At 38.6% G+C, this 17,867-nt stretch overlaps 1 protein-coding gene across 2 annotated transcripts in view; it reads left to right on the forward strand.

Moving 5' to 3' along the window:
- IRGM (immunity related GTPase M) overlaps positions 1 to 17,867 on the forward strand; it is an 89,003-nt gene that overhangs the window by 37,596 nt on the left and 33,540 nt on the right. The window contains exon 2 of one of the 2 annotated variants that reach the window (XR_008525560.1): positions 14,713 to 14,834. Coding sequence is in view for 1 of the 2 variants with exons in the window: in XM_009235811.3 (XP_009234086.2) it covers positions 14,713 to 14,774 (62 nt within the window). In the remaining variant the exon portion in view is untranslated. Of the gene's footprint in view, positions 1 to 14,712; positions 14,835 to 17,867 lie in introns of those variants that run through there. The other variant, XM_009235811.3, reaches the window with a different exon arrangement.

Raw genomic sequence — 17,867 nt, forward strand, 5'->3', positions numbered from 1 at the left:
TGATAATATGAATAACCTTTAGCACATTCATTTACTGTTTTCCAAGAGATGAGTATCTTAGGGGGAACACTGAAATAGTCTTCAAAAATGTGAAGTAGATTGAACATTTCATATTCTGATTACCCACTAAAATAATTTTCATTTCTGATGATAACATTTTTAGTTTTTGATCTATTTGCAAGTGATTTTTTTGCTTGTTTGTTTTATTGACATAACACATAGTGAAGTGCAGAAACTCTTCATTGTACTCATTTGAGTCACTAATATTTCACTTTGAAATAACACATCTTTTTCTCTCTCTTTTTTTAATTTCAGTAGGTTTTTGGGGAACAGGTGGTGTTTGGTTACATGGATAAATTCCTTAGTGGTGATTTCTGAAATTTTGTGCACTCATCACCTGCACAGTGTACACTGTACCCAATGTGTAGTCATCTTCCCCCTGAGTCACCAAGTCCATTTTATCATCTTTATGCCTTTGTGTCCTCATAGCTTCACTCCCACTTATAAGTGAGAACATACAATATTTGGTTTTCCATTCCTGAGTTACTTCACTTAGAATAATGGTCTCCAGCTCCATCCAGGTTGTGGCGAATACTGTTATTTCATTCCTTTTTATGGCTGAGTAGTATTCCATGGTATATATATACACCACCCATTGATTGATGGGCATTTGGGCTGGTTCTATATTTTTGAGATTGCGAATTTTGCTGCTATAAACATGCATCTACAAGTGTCTTTTTTGTATAATGACTCCTTTTCCACTGGGGACATATTCATTAGTAGGTTTATTGGATCAAATGGTAGATCTACTTTTAATTCTTTAAGAAATATCCATACTGTTTTCCATAGTGGTTGTACTTGTTTACATTCTTACCAGCAGTGTAAAAGTATTCTGTTTTCACAACATCCATGCCAACATCTATTTTTTTTAATTTTTAAATTATAGTCATCCTTGCAGGAGTAAGACAGTATTGCATTGTGGTTTTGATTTGCATTTCCCTGATAGTTAGTGATGTTGAGCATTTTTTAATGTTTCTTGGCCATTTGTATATCTTCTTTTGAGAATTGTCTATTTACATCCTTAGCCCACGTATTGATGGGATTATTTGTTTTTTTCTTGCTGATTTCTTTTAGTTCCTTGTAGATTCTGGACATTAGTCCTCTGTTGAATGCATAGTTTGCAAAGATTTTCTTCCACTCTGTCGGTTGTCTGTATACTCTGCTGATTATTTCTTTTGCTGTGCAGAAACTTTTTAGTTTAATTAATTATTTATCTTAGCTTTTGTTGCATTTGCTTTTGGGTTCTTGGTCATGAGGTCTTTGCTTAGGCAAAAGAAAGGTTTTTCTAATATCTTCTAGAATTTTTATGTTTTCAGGTCTTAGACTTAAGTCTTTGATCCATCTTGAGTTGATTTTTATATAAGGTGAGAGATAAGTATCCAGTTTCATTCTTCTACATGTGACTTGCCAATTATCCCAGCACCATTTGTTGAATACAGTGTCATTTCCCTATTTTATGTTTTTGTTTGCTTTGTTGAAGATCAGTTTGCTGTAAGTATTTGGGTTTATTTCTGGGTTCTCTATTTTACTTCATTGGTCTATGTGCCTATTTTTATACCAGTGCCATGCTGTTTTAATAACTATAGCCTTATAGTATAATTAGAAGTCAGGTAATGTGATGCCTCCAAATTTGTTCTTTTTGCTTAGTATTGTTTTGGCTGTGCAGGCTCTTGTTTTATTCCATGTAAATTTTAGGATTGTTTTTTCTAGTTCTGTGAAAAATGATGATGGTATTTTGATGAGAATTGCATTTAATTTGCAGATTGCTTCTGGCAGTAAGGTTATTTTCACAATATTGATTCCAGCCATTCATGAGTATGGAAAGTGTTTCCATTTGTTTGTGTCACCTATGATTTCTTTCACCAGTGTTTTGAAGTTTTTCTTGTAGAGGTATTTCACCTCCTTAGTTAGGTATATTCCTAAGTGGGTTTTGTTGTTGTTTTTGTTTTTCAGCATTACAAAAGCAGTTACATTCTTGATTTGATTATCAGCTGGGTCACTGTTGTTGTGTAGCAGTGCTACTGATTTGTGTACATTAATTTTACATTAAATTCTGAAACTTTACTGAATTCATTTGTCAGATCTAGGAGCTTCTTGGATAAGTCTTTATGGTTCTTTAGGTATACAATTCACCAGTAAACAGTGACAGTTTGACTTCCTCTTTACCAATTTGGATGCCCTTTGTTCCTTTCTCTTTTCTAATTGCTCTGGCCAGGACTTCCAGTAATATGTTTAATAGAAGTGGTGATAGTGGGCATTCTTGTCTTGTTCCAGTTCTCAGGGGGAATGCTTTCAACTTTTCCCCATTCAGTATAATGTTGGCTGTGGGTTTCTCACAGATGGCTTTTATTACCTTAAGGTATGTCCTTTCTATGCTGATTTTGTTAAGGGTTTTATTCATAAAGGGATGCTGGATTTTGTCAAATGTTTTTTCTCTGTTGAGATGATTGTGTGAATTTGTTTTTAATTCTGTTTATGTGGTGTATCACATTTACTGACTTGCATATATTAAACTATCCCTGTGTCCCTGGTATGAAACCCATTTGATCATGGTGGATTATCTTTTTGATATGCTGTTGGATTTAGTTAGCTAGTATTTTGTTGAGGATTTTTGTATCTATGTTCATCAGGGATATTGATCTGTAGTTTTCCTTTTTGATATTGTCCTTTCCTGGCTCTGGTATTAGGGTGATACTAACTTCATAGAATGATTTAGAGAGGATTCTCTCTTTCCCTATCTTTTGGAATAGTTTCAATAGGACTGGTACCAATTCTTCTTTGAATGTCTGAAAGAATTTAACTGTGAATCCATCTGGTCCTGGACTTTTTTGTTGGTAATTTTAAAATTACCATTTCAATCTTGCTGCTTGTTATGGGTTTGTTCAGAGTTTCTATTTCTTCCTGGTTTAATCTGTGAGAGTTGTATGTTAATAATTTTTCTTTTTATTTTTTGCTCAGCTCATGAGGCACCCACTTATCAAGCTTTTTCACCTTTCCAATTTGCTTCAAATGCCAAACGACCATAGAATGGTCAACATTGAGTTATTCAGCAACTTTTCATGTAGTTGTAAGAGGATCAGCTTTGATTATTGCTCTCAATTTGTCTCATGTTTCTCTCAATATGCTGAAGATATTTGCAGTTTCCACCTGTGTATTATACTTCTTTTAGAGGGATTTAAAAAATAGCAGGAATTACTAAAGATTCCAAAAGACCTCCAAAGCCTGTGGACATGGAGGATCCAAGCCTATATCTCCAAGGAGGAAAGAAAAATAATGCTAATATCTGGGGTCCAGATGAGAATAAAGAGAAATTTGCAGTAAGATGTATACTTACGTTGGTGCAAAAGTAATTGCAGTTTCAGACTGTGAATTTTAAATTATTATAGCTAGGCTCAAACACATCTTTATTAATCAAAATAGGAACCATTACGGGCAACACATAGGTGCACATCCCTAACCTCGGCAAAATAAACTTTCTAAATTAACTGAGACCTGTCTCAGATTTGGGGGCTTATATTTTGATAACTACAAAGGGATTCTGGGTGGAGGTGCCCTTGATTTTTGACAAAGCTCCTGTCAGTGCTTGGTACCAGCTTGAGCTATCTTTATGGGTCAAACCAATAAGAAAATTTGCTGAGCCCTGGAAGCACACCCTCCAGAGAATCTTTAATCTCCCCAAATTTAATCAATCAGATCTAAATTTTATTTTGCTATACAACTCCTTTTTTTTTTTTTTTTGGAGTTTTACTTCCTTTCAGCACAAGGAAGGCAAGCTCTTCCTGCTTTCAAGATGATGGACAGCAGGTAACTCCTTTATGGAATTTCAGCTTGCTTCCAATAGGGAAGATGAGTTTTTTTTCCTGGTCCTAGGATGGTAGAGAGCAGTCTTCAGCCTGAGACCCATTCCTAGGTAGGTAACTAAATTGGGGTTTGTCTTGGCTAAAGTTAAAATTAACAGCCATCTGGTCTTAATTTCTCCTTACCATTAGAGCACTCAGTAATCATATAAGTTATGCAATCATTTGTTTTGCTTAACTGTTGTTTTATTTGTTATTGTTGTTTGTTTCTGTTTTTGTTGCTGTTTTGATTTGTTTCCCATTGGGTTTGACCAACTCTATCTGTCTTGATCGAATCTGAAGGAAAGCTCCAAATTATGAGGAATGAGGTCTCTGAAATGGCTAAATTCCCACCAAAAAAAAAGTGGTATGGTGGGAGGAGAAAAACAGCCAGAAAAAGGAAAACAAAAAAGGAAAGATTTCTGATTTTGACTATTTAAGGGGTTTTATTTACATACAAGGCAACCCTTTTGCTAGCCAGGTGAAACTGAAAGCAATGGCTGTCACCCCATGCTACAGTTTGATAGCTAAGGTTCTGCCTTTTTTCCACCATGACAGCCTGGATTTTGGTTCCTAAATCAAGTTCTTTCTGGTTTGATACTTGGTACTTCTGAAATAGTGGCAATCTGCCCTAGCTGAAATATGGTAATGAGATTTAAAAAAATTTCCTTTAAAGGAGCTCAATGGTTAAAGTCAGCTTAATTAAAAGCTAATGTCCAAGATGTGTCTGTGTCTGTGTGTGTTTGTATTTAAACGGCCTTTTTTTTTTTTTTTTTTTTTTAGGGTTGCAATGATATATTTTTTTATCTTGTTTGAACCTTAAAAAATATTAGTCTGACCTCTCCTTCAGAAACATCCCTGGTCTCCTTGCCTGTTTCTTTTTTTTTTTTTAATTTTTCTATTTTTTATTTTATTATTATTATACTTTAAGTTTTAGGGTACATGTGTACAATGTGCAGATTAGTTACATATGTATACATGTCCCATGCTGGTGTGCTGCACCCATTAACTCATCATTTAGCATTAGGTATATCTCCTAATGCTATCCCTCCCCCCTCCCCCCACCCCACAACAGTCCCCAGAGTGTGATGTTCCCCTTCCTGTGTCCATGTGTTCTCATTGTTCAATTCCCACCTATGAGTGAGAACATGCAGTGTTTGGTTTTTTGTCCTTGCGATAGTTTACTGAGTATGATGATTTCCAACTTCATCCATGTCCCTACAAAGTACATGAACTCATCATTTTTTATGGCTGCATAGTATTCCATGGTGTATATGTGCCACATTTTCTTAATCCAGTCTATCATTGTTGGACATTTGGGTTGGTTCCTAGTCTTTGCTATTGTGAATAGTGCTGCAATAAACATAAGTGTGCATGTGTCTTTATAGCAGCATGATTTATAGGCCTTGGGGTATATACTCAGTAATGGGATGGCTAGGTCAAATGGTATTTCTAGTTCTAGATCCCTGAGGAATTGCCACACTGTCTTCCACAATGGTTGAACTAGTTTACAGTCCCACCAACAGTGTAAAAGTGTTCCTATTTCTCCACATCCTCTCCAGCACCTGTTGTTTCCTGACTTTTTAATGATTGCCATTCTAACTGGTATGAGATGGTATCTCATTGTGGTTTTGATTTGCATTTCTCTGATGGCCAGTGATGGTGAGCATTTTTTCATGTGTTTTTTGGCTGCATAAATGTCTTCTTTTGAGAAGTGTCTGTTCATGTCCTTTGCCCACTTTCTGATGGGGTTGTTTGTTTTTTCTTGTAAATTTGTTGGAGTTCATTGTAGATTCTGGATATTATCCCTTTGTCAGATGAGTAGCTTGAGAAAATTTTCTCCCATTCTGTAGGTTGCCTGTTCACTCTGATGGTAGTTTCTTTTGCTGTGCAGAAGCTCTTTAGTTTAATGAGATCCCATTTGTCAATTTTGGCTTTTGTTGCCATTGCTTTTGGTGTTTTAGACATGAAGTCCTTGCCCATGCCTATGTCCTGAATGGTAATGCCTAGGTTTTCTTCTAGGGTTTTTATGGTTTTAGGTCTAACATTTAAGTCTTTAATCCATCTTGAATTGATTTTTGTATAAGGTGTAAGGAAGGGATCCAGTTTCAGCTTTCTACATATGGCTAGCCAGTTTTCCCAGCACCATTTATTAAATAGGGACTCCTTTCCCCATGGCTTGTTTTTCTCAGGTTTGTCAAAGATCAGATAGTTGTAGATATGTGGCATTATTTCTGAGGGCTCTGTTCTGTTCCATTGATCTATATCTCTGTTTTGGTACCAGAACCGTGCTGTTTTGGTTACTGTAGCCTTGTAGTATAGTTTGAAGTCAGGTAGCATGATGTAAAAGGGCTTTATATTTGTTTTTTGTTTCCTTTCCTAGGACATTGTCCTTTTTATTGAGCAAAAGTTTTTTTCTTCTCAGTTGATCAAACTCTGTTTTGTTCATTTACTTCTGCTGTCTCTCCTTTCTCTTGCACCCTCTGCTGCATGAGGGACCTAAAATAGTTTATAATAGCCTGAGTGGGGTTCCTTAAAGAAAACAGAGAAGGCCCCAGACTCCCTTTGGGGGAAAAACCTGTTTTTCCTTATGGAAGCCCAGGAGTGTGAACAGATAAGTTCATCTCAGCTTTAAACTGCTAGGTATTATGTTACCTGATTTATTGACTAAAATAGTTATTGAAACAGGTTACTCTTGGGTTTTTAAAGAAGAGTGTAGTGTAGACACTTAGAAATGTCTGGTTTTATTATTATACTTTAAGTTTTAGGGTACATGTGCACAATGTGCAAGTTAGTTACATATGTATACATGTGCCATGCTGGTGTGCTGCACCCATTAACTCATCATTTAGCATTAGGTATATCTCCTAATGCTATCCTTCCCCACTCCCCACACCCTACAACAGTCCCCAGAGTGTGATGTTCCCCTTCCTGTGTCCATGTGTCCTCATTGTTCAATTCCCATCTATGAGTGAGAAATGTCTGTTTTAAACAAATTTTTAAAAGTGTACTGTAAAAACATCACATTGTCTAACCTCATAATAATTCTCCCTTTTTGGAAACCCAGGAGTAAGTGTGGGCTGTGCCCGGAGCTCATTGATCCAGTTAAAAGATAGGTAGTCCCTACCTAAATATGATTGGTTTTCTTATACAATCCCATGATAGATTTTTGTAATTTTATGTTTGATTTGACATTCATTTTTAATCTCCCTCTAGCACACCAGTCTTCTTTTCTCTGTACCTTATGATGTAAAATTTGCTATTTGATTTTCACCTGAGTTGTTTCCTTTAATATGCATATTTAATGCTATTTAGCTTACAACTACCTAGGGTTGTGAAACAGGTTATCAAGAATTTGAAAGTCTGACAGGAATAAAAAGGTTTTTGTGAATCTATAATATAGTTATTTCTATCAGCATTCCTGATGAAGCTGGGGACACTGAATTTGTAAATTCTGATGAGCCTTTTTTTGCCAGAAAAAACAACTTCCCCATCCCCAGGAGGGGCAACACCCCCTCCCTGACCCGCGCTGCCATCAGCTTTTCCACCTTTGTCTGAGAAGATAAACCCTGTGCTGCCTGAGGCAACAGTGATGGCCTCCCCTGAGGCAGTTGTGAGGCAAGACAATGTTTATTCTCCTCAGGAACCAGTCCCAACCTATAACTAGAAGCAGGCCCCTAGAGGTGAGGTTCATAGTGTGACCCACAAGGAGGTGTGCTACATTCCAAAAGAACTACTTGAGTTTTCTGATTTATATAAGCAGAAATCTGGAGAACAGGCAGGGGAATGGCTATTAAGGGTGTGGGATAATGGTGGAAGAAACATAGAGGTTGATTAGGCTGAATTTATTGATTAGGGCCCACTACACAGGGATTATGCATTTAATGTTGCAGCTCAGGGAGTTAAAAAGGTTCTAATTGTTTGTTTGCTTGGTTAGCTGAAATATGGGTTAAAAGATCGCCCATTGTGGGTGAGCTGGAAATGCCTAATCTCCTTTGGTGTAATGTACAGGGAGGGATCAAAAGGCTTTGGAAGATTGGGATGCTGGAGTGTATTAGTCACTTTGGACCTACTCATCCAAGCTGGGAGGGTCCAGAAGACATACCCTTCACCAATAATTTGCAAAACAGATTTGTGAGGGCAGCATCTGCATCCTTGAAAAGCTCTGTGATTGCTCTTCTCTGTATGCCAGATCTAACAGTGGGAAACACAGTCACTCAACTACAAAATTTAAATGCAATGGGAATAATTGGATCCCGAGGTGGCACGAGCCAAGTGGCGGCACTCAACCATCAAAGGCAAGGTGGGCATAGCTACTGTAATGGACAGCAGAGGCAAAGCAGCAATCAGAATAGTCTGACTCATGTAGAGCTCTGGCATTGGCTAGTTAATCACAGTGTTCCTAAAAGTGAAATTGATAGGAAGCCCACTGCATTCTTACTTAATTTATATAAGCAGAAAACTTCCAGGCCAAGTGGACAAAAGACTAATTTGAATTATATAAACAGAGAATCACAGCCCCTCAATCAATTTCCAGACTTGAACCAGTTTACAGATGTAGAACCCCTTCAATGAAGAGGAGGCCAAGTCTCCTTGAGGAATGACCCCACTACACTACCAACAATTTATGCTGTTAATCTTTCTCCCATCCTTCCCCAAGGAGACCTCTGGCCTTTTACCAGGATAACTGTGCATTGGGGAAAGGGAAATGATCAGATATTTTGAGGACTACTGGACACTGGCTCTGAGCTGACATTGATTTCAGGGACCTAAAACATCATTGTGGCCTCCCAGTAAAAGTAGAGGCTTATGGAGGTCAGGTAATTAATGGAGTTTTAGCTTTTGTCTGACTTACAGTGGGTCCAGTGGGTCCCTGGACTCATCCTGTGGTCATTTCCCCAGTGCTGGAATGCATAATTGGCATAGACATACTTTGCATTTGGCAGAACCACCACAGTGGCTCACTGACTGGTAGGGTGAGGGCTATTATGGTGGGAAAGGCCAAATGGAAGCCATTAGAGCTGCCTCTACCCAGAAAAATAGTAAGTCAAAAACAATATCACATCCCTGGAGGGATTGTAGAGATTAGTGCCACCATCAAAAACTTGAAAAATGCAGGGTTGGTGATTCCCACTACATCCCAGTTCAACTCTCTTATTTGGCCTGTGAAGAAGACAGATGGATCTTGGGGAATGACAGTGGATTATCATAAGCTCAACCAAGTGGTGACTCTGATTGCAGCTACTGTACCAGAAGCACAGTTAATTTGTTAATTGCTTGAGCAAATTAACACATCTCTTGGTACCTGATATGCAGCCATTGATTTGGCAAATGCCTTTTTCTCCATTCCTGTCCATAAGGCCCACCAGAAGCAATTTGCCTTCAGCTAGCAAGGCCAGCAATATCCTATCTCAAGGATATATCAACTCTCCAGCTTTGTGTCATAATCTTGTTTGGAGAGATCTTGATCACTTTTCCCTTCCACAAGATATCAAACTGGTCCATTACATTGATGACATTATGCTGATTGGACCCAGTGAGCAAGAAATAGCAAACACACTGGATTTGTTGGTGAGACATTTGTATGCCAGAGGATGGGAAATAAATCTGACTATAATTCAGGGACCTTCTACCTCAGTAAAATTTCTACGGGTCCAGTGGTTGGGGCCTGTCGAGATATTCCTTCTAAGGTGAAGGATAAGTTCTGCATTTGGCCCCTTCTACAACAAGGAAAGAGGCATAACACCTAATGGGCCTATTTAGATTTTGGAGACAACATATTCCTCATTTGGGTGTGTTATTCTGGCTCATTTATTGAGTGACCCAAAAGGCTGCCACTTTTGAGTGAGGTCTAGAACAGGAGAAGGCTCTGCAACAGGTCCAGGCTGCTGTGCAAGCTTTTCTGCCATTTGGGCCATATGACCCAGCAGATCCAATGGTGCTTGAGGCATCAGTGGCAGAGAGGAATGTTGTTGGGAGCCTTTGGCAGGCCCTCATAGGTGAATCACAATGGAGGCCTCTAAGATTGTGGAGCAAGGCCCTGCTATCTTTTGCAGATAACTACTTTGCTTTTGAGAGACAGCTCTTGGCCTGTTACTGGGTTTTGGGGGAAACTGAATATTTGACTATGGGTCATCAAGTTACCACGCAACCTGAACTGTCTATCATTAACTGGGTGCTTTCTGACCCATCTAGCCATAAAGTGGGGCACGCACAGCAGCATTCCATCATCAAATGGAAGTGGTGTATACGTAATTGGGCTTGAGCATGTCCTGAAAAGCACAAGTAAGTTACATGAGGAAGTGGCTCAAATGCCTATGTATTCCACTGGTGCAACCCTGCCTTCTCTCCCTCAGCCTGCACTGATGGACTCATGGGGAGTTCTTTATGATCAGTTGACAGAGAAAGAGAAGACTAGTGCCTGGTTCATAGATGGTTCTGCATGACATGCAGGCACCACCCAAAAGTGGACAGCTGCAGCAATACAACCTTTTTCTAGGACATCCCTGAATGACAGTGGTGAAAGAAAATCTTCCCAGTGGGCAGAACTTTGAGCAGTGCACCTGGCTGTGCACTTTGCATGGAAGGAAAAATGGCCAGATATGAAATTATATACTGTAGCCAATGGTTTGGCTGGATGGTTAGTGACTTGCAAGAAACATGACTGGAAAATTATTGGCAAAGAAATTTGGGAAATAGGTATGTGGATGGACCCCTCTGAGTGGTCAAAAACTATGACGTTTGTATCCCATGTGAATGTTCACCAACAGGTGACCTCAGCAGAAGAGGATTTTAATAATCAAGTGGATAGGATGACTCATTCTGTGGACACCACTCAGCCTCTATCCCCAGCCACCCCTGTAATTGCCCAATGGGCCCATGAACAAAGTGGCCATGGTGGCAGGGATGGAAGTTACACATGAGCTCAGCAACATAGACTTCCACTCACCACGGCTGACCTGGCTATGGCCACTGCTGAGTGCCCAATTTGCCAGCAGCAGAGACCAACACAGAGCCCTTGATATGGCACCATTCCTTGGGGTGATCAGCCAGCTAGTTGGTGGCAGGTTCATTATATTGGACCTCTTCCATCATGGAAAGGACAGCAATTTGTCCTCACTGGAATAGACACTTACTCTGGATATGGGTTTGCCTATCCTGCGCACAATGCTTCTGCCAAGACTTCCATTCATGGACTCACAGGATGCCTTATCCACCACCCACCGTCATGGTATTCCACACAGCATTGCCTCTGACCATGGCACTCACTTTACAGCTAAAGAAGTGTGGCAGTGTGCTCATACTCATGGAATTCACTGGTCTTACCATGTTCCCCATCATCCTGAAACAGGTGGAATGCCCTTTTGAAGTCACACTTACAACACCAGCTATGTGACAATACTTTGCAGGGCTGGGGCAAAGTTATCCAGAGGGCTGTGTATGCTCTGAATCAGCATCCAATATATGGTACTGTTTCTCCCATAGCCAGGATTCACAGGTCCAGAAATCAAGGGGTGGAAGTGGGAGTGGCACCACTCACCATCACCTCTAATGACACACTAGCAAAATTTTTGTTTCCTGTTCCCATGACATTATGTTCTGCTGGCCTAGAGGTCTCAGTTCCAGAGGGAGGAATGCCACCAACAGGGGACACAGTAACGATTCAATTTAACTGGAAGTTAAGATTGCCACCTGGACACTTTTCCTACCTAAGTCAACAGGCTAAGAAGGGAGTTACAGTGTTGGTTGGGGTGATTTTCCCAGACTATCAAGATGAAATCAGTCTACTACACCACAGTGAAGCTAAGGAAGAGTATGTGTGGAATACAGGAGTTAGGGCATCTCTTAGTTTTACCATGCCTTGTGATGAGGGTCAATGGGAAACTGCAACAGCCCTATTCAGGCAGGACTGCAAATGGGTTCCAGACCCCTCAGGAATGAAGGTTTGGGTCACTCCATCAGGTAAAAAACCATGACCTGCTGAGGTGCTTGCTGAAGTCAAAGGGAATACAGAATGGGTAGTAGAAGAAGGCAGTCATCAATGCCAGCTACGACCATGTGACCAGTTGCAGAAATGAGGACGATAATTGTCATGAGTATTTCCTCCTTATTTTGTTAAGAACATGTTTATGCATTTATACACTTGTACTAAGAAAATATCTTATTTTATTCCCTTTTTTCTTCATCATATAAGATTTATTGACTTTATATTAACATTTAAGCATTGTTAATTTTACGTAATAGCATTTGGGTTGGGGATTGGTGCATTTCCAGTTGTACGAAGAATAGTTGCATTATGTTAGGTGTAATTATGACCTTATTATTGTCTTTGTTTGAAGATTATGTAGGATTTCAGGAGATGTATATGGGTTCAAGTTGATAAAGGGAGGACTTGTGATGGTTAATATTGCCAACTTGATTGGAGTGAAGGATGCAGAGTATTGTTCCTGGGTGTGTCTATGAGGGTGTTGTCAAAAAAGATTAACATTTGAGTCAGTGGATTGGGAAAGGCAGACCCACCCTCAATCTGGGTGAGCACATTCTAATCAGCTGCCAGTGAGGCCAGTATTAAAGCAGGCAGAAGAACGTGGGAAGACTAGACTGGTTTTGTCTTCAGCCTACATCTTTCCCCCATGCTGAATGCTTCCTGCCATTGAATATCAGACTTCAAGTTCTTCAGCTTTGGTATTCAGACTGGCTTCCTTGCTCCTTAGCTTGCAGATGGCCTACTGTGGCACCTCACCTTGTGATTATGTAAGTCAATACTCCTTAATAAACTCCGCTTATATATATATAAGCTTTATATATACATCTATTAGTTCAGTCCCTCTAGAGAACCCTAATGTAGTAGGTGTTATTATTATTCTCCTTTTAAAGATGAAGAAATCAAAACACAGAGAGGGTAAGTAGCCTGCCCAGGATCACACAGGTTTTAAGACAGTGACACCTGAGAATAGGTTGAGTACCATGCTTGCTAACCCTATAGGGCAGTGACTTCACTCTGCAACCTTATGAAGCCCTCTGAATAATTACCTCATTTTTATTTTTTATTTTTCAGAATTTCACGGGTGACCTAAATAACCACTAGGTGTTTTAGTTTCCTAGTTTGCATTTTTGCATAACTTAAAGATTCCAGGTCATTGAATTTCATTTGCTTATACTTTTTTGTTTGCATGTTTAAATCAATTTTGCTTCTTGTACAAAGCAAGTCTTGTTTTCCTCAGAGCTCTAGAAACCAAGTGTACCCAAACCACAGCCATGTACCTCTTGCTTGCTGAAAGGATCCTGAGAGAAAAGCAAGACAAAGAAATACAGATGAGCTCTGCAAACCCTAGAAATAGCAAGGCCCAGCTCAGGTGAGAAAAAAAAATCTTCATGGATTTTAGTAAGTTTAAAGTTTGGAAATAGTAAACTTTTTTTTTTTTTCATTTTTGTTAATGCTTCCTAACTTTGTGAGGCTAGAGAGTACAAATAGTGATCCCAACTTCCTGACTCAGCTTCTTGATCTGTAAAATGGGAATAATAATCCTCTCTACCTCATGGGATTGTGGTGAAAGATGATATGCAAATCAATAGATGTGACATACTTAGGACAGGGCTCCACGTGTTTGTTGCCATTGCTATGAATTTTCACCACCATTATTGTCTTCAGGAATAAATGACTCCCCTTCTTCTCTCTTCCTTCCTCTACCTCTTCCTTCCTCTCTTCCAGCTCCTCCTCCTCTCTCCTCATCTTCCCACCTTTTTTTGCCATATTACTTTCCACTTAAAATCAAAACATAGAAAGGGTTTACTTTTTGAGCTCATCACTATGAAATTTATTTAGAATTTATCTTTATCCATTTAGATATAGGTAATTTGTATAATTGTAGTAAAACTGAAGGGTATTCCCAATTCTGAATACATCTTATTTGTGCATCCAAATATGTATATTTATTACTGTTATAAGGTCTATATAATTATTATTATTGTGTAAATATTATTATTGAAAAAGATAAATGTATAATTCTTGTTATATTATTATTATTGAAAATTTGTTATGAGAATAATTATTATTTTCTCTTAGGATTCTTTCAGTAAGAAAGAAATAAGTGGCTGCGATGTGGGTATAGCTGTTGGTTTCCAGGGCTCTAAGGAAAACAAAGTTTACTTTTTACAAGTGGCATGATTGATTTAATGAAGCAAATGAAAAAATTCTAGCAAAATTCAATGACTTGGAATCTTTAAATTATGCAAAAACACAAACTGGGGTCAAAACACCTAGTAATTACTTAGGTCACTCTTGACTCTTGAAATTCTAAAAACAACTGCATAAAAATGTTCATATCAGTAAGAAAAATCCAAAATGCTGATGGTAGCTGAGATGGATGTCAGTGTTAGATCCATAAGAAAAGGTAATGAGTAAAAAGGGAAAGGTAAATGAAGCTTCCAAGGATGTGCAGATTATCCAAAAATTTAATTGCATGCCAGTGTTTATTTTTGTTAAACTGGCTTACTTGCTTCCATCAGAAGTAAGAAATGTAGATGAGGTCTGTGTTACATAAATGTGCATTGGAACACCAGTGTCAATCAGAAAAATTAGAAAAAATCTTTGTTTTCAGATTCTCTTTGCATTTATCAGTAATTTAAGCACTAAAGAATTATTCATGTGTTAAGAATATGTCATCATTAACCTCTTTGAATGAAAGCAATGTATTCACTCATCCATTTAAAAAGTAATGCTTGCCAAGTACTTGGTCTGGCCATGCACTGTGCTGGCTAGGCACTGGGGGCATGACTTCCACAAGGCTCACATTCCCTACCCACTATCTTGCAGCTGGCCTGCCGTGAGACATACCTCAAGATTACTCCAGAGAATTCCACAAGGCCCAGAAATGTGTAAGTATTTAGAAACTTTTTACAGTGAAAATACACAATGAACACTAAGGATAGAAGCAACAGCTAAGGTCACTTTTTATAAAATGTACAGTGTGGGTCACAGCTCATTGTGATGGGGTAGGTCGAGGCATGAGATTCCAGAGAAAGAGCCCAAGGTAAAATTCAAGGGTACACTTACTTCTTAGGGTGGCTTCTTCAGCTGAGTACCAGATAAAAAGATAGCTTGTGTTGAAGCAGTATATTGTAAGACTAAGGTGTGTCTTAAACTCAGCAATTACCCTCAGAATGAAGAGCTGCTCATAACATGAGCAGCAGGCAAGACCTAAGACTAGTTGAAGGATCAGCAGGCTGTAGTCTCCCACTTTTTTCCCTATATAAGATATGTGCTTGCTAGTGGATGGGCAAACTGGAGTCATGTGAACCATTAAAATTCCCCTCTTTGGATTTATAATTGAATATACATTAATTAAATAGTTTTGTATGACTCCACTGTCATTATTTGTATAATTGTTTATTTAAGCTTAGAACATTCAGTCAATTGTGGGAGACATGAACAGCTTTTTATCCACTTGAAAATGCCAAATTGTTTTCTACATATTCCTAAAGTGAAGGTCCCCAGCATGTGTAGCAAGTGTCCTGTTTATCATTCCTTGTTTAGTTCCTTTAAGTGTCTGTGGGTATATCTGCAAAAACTCATAAGGCACCTGAAAAATTGTAGAAATTTATGCTTAAACCGAAATTAAGAACCTGGGTTTATTTTAGTAAATCTTTCTCTCCAGTTTTCTAGAAACATCCTAAAGATATACATCCTTTATACAGACACTAACCTTCTCAGGAACCACACACTCCCACTGAGTGTTGCCTGTGATAGTTTGCCCTATGCAGAGGTCCATCTGTAAGTCCAACTTGCAGCCTCCTGTCCTCCTAGGTCATGTATCTAGGTCAGATCACTCACCCAGGCCAGGAAAGCCCTCCCAATGGGAACCCACTTTTTAGTTGTCCAGAGTATGCCTTCTTGCTATCATATTCAACTGTATCATTCAACATGTTAAATAACTTTCACTTTTCATGTGGGAAAATGTTTCATATTTTCATAAAGAGTACCTTATGGAAGTTAATCATCACTGAAACAAAACAACTGTGCCTTTGCTTTGTGTTGTCCTTGATTTCAAACTTCTTCAGTTATTAAAAAATGGTTGGGCTGGGCGCAGTGGCTCATGCCTGTAATCCCAGCACTTTGGGAGACTGAGGTGGGCAGAACACCTGAGGTCAGGAGTTTGAGACCAGCCTGTCCAATGTGGTAAAACCTCATCTCTACTAAAAATACAAAAATTAGCTGGGCATGGTGGCACATGCCTGTAATCCCAGCTACTCAGGAGGCTGATGACAGGAGAATTGCTTGAACCTGGAAGGTGGAGGTTGCAGTGAGCCAAGATCATGCCATTGCACTCCAACCTGGGTGAAAAAAGCGAAACTCGCTATCAAAAAAAAAAAAAAAATGGCTTTGATTTTTAAATATCCATGTATGGGAGGGCCAAAGGTCTCCCCAGATTCAATTCGAACAAGATGACACCAAGATATATTATAATCAAACTGTCAAAAGTTAAAGAGAATTTTGAAAGCAAGAGAAAAGAAGCATATAACAGATAAGGAGTTCCAATTACAGGCCAGGAAAGAGTGGGATGATATATTTAAAGTGCTGAATGTGAAAATTTGCCAAACAAGAATACTGTACCTGGCAAACTGTCCTTCAGAAACAAAGAAGAGACAATGGCTTTCCCAGACAAACAAAAGCTGAGGGAGTTTATCATCACCAGACCCGTGTTACAAAAAAATGCTAAAGGGAGTTATTCAAGCTAAAGGAAAAGGACACTAGTAACATAAAAACATATGAAAGTATAAAAAAACTAGTGAAAGTGAGAACACAATAGAATTCAAAATGCCCTAATACTGTCATGGTGGTGTGTGAATCACCTATATCTTTAGTATAAAAGTTAAAAGATAAAATTATTAAAAATAATAATAGCAATATCATCACTGCAATAATTTAAGGACTACACAATACAAAAAGATGTAAATAGTAATATCAAGAATAACATGTGGGAGAGGGGCAGTAAAAGATTAGAGTTTTTAAATGTGATCAAAGATAAGTTGCTATCCAGTTAAAATAGCATAATCAGTGTAAGATATTTTATATAAGCCTTAGGAAAACCTCAAAGCAAAAACGTATATTACTTACACAAAAGATAAAAAGTAAGGAATCAGCAAGGCACAGTGGCTCACCCTGTAATCCCAACACTTTGGGAAGCCGAGGTGGCCTGGATCACTTGAGCCCAGGAGTTATTGACTGCCTGAGAAACATAACGAAGGACTGTCTCTTCAAAAAATACAAAAATTATGCAGGTGTGGTGGCACCCACCTGTAGTCCCAGCTACTCAGGAGGCTTAGGTGGGAGACTCACCTGAGTCTCGGAAGTCGAGGCTGCAGTGAGCCATGATCCCAGTCTGGGAAGTCGAGGCTGTGGTGAGCCATGATCATGACACTGAACTCCAGCTTGGGTGACAGAATGAGGCCCTGTCTCAAAAAAAAGAAAAAAAAAAAGAAAAGAAAAAGAATCAATGTATGCTGTAGAGAAAATCACCTACCAACTAAAAAAGATAGCAAGAGAGGAAAAAAGGAACAAAGAATCTACAGAACAACCAGAAAATAATAACAAAATGATAGTACTAACTTCTTACTTATCAATAATTATCTTGAATGTAAATAGATTAAATTCTTCAATCAAAAGAAAGAGTGAATAAATGATTTTTTTAAGTGACCCAACTATATGCTGCTAAAAGAGACTCACTTCAACTTTATAACTGAAAGTCATATGGAAAGAAAGTGAAAGGATGAAAAAAGATAAACCATGTAAATAAAAACCAAGAGAGCAGGAGTGCCTATACTTACATCAGATAAAATAAACTTTAAGTCAAAACTTCAAAAAGAGACAAAATTGCTATGTAACCATCAGGGAATCAATTCATCAAGAAGATATAACAATTGTGAATACATACACAACCAATATCTGAGCACTTAAGATGAATGGAGCAA

This window comes from Pongo abelii, chromosome 4 (assembly GCF_028885655.2).
Source record: "Pongo abelii isolate AG06213 chromosome 4, NHGRI_mPonAbe1-v2.0_pri, whole genome shotgun sequence".
Lineage (NCBI taxonomy): Eukaryota > Metazoa > Chordata > Mammalia > Primates > Hominidae > Pongo > Pongo abelii.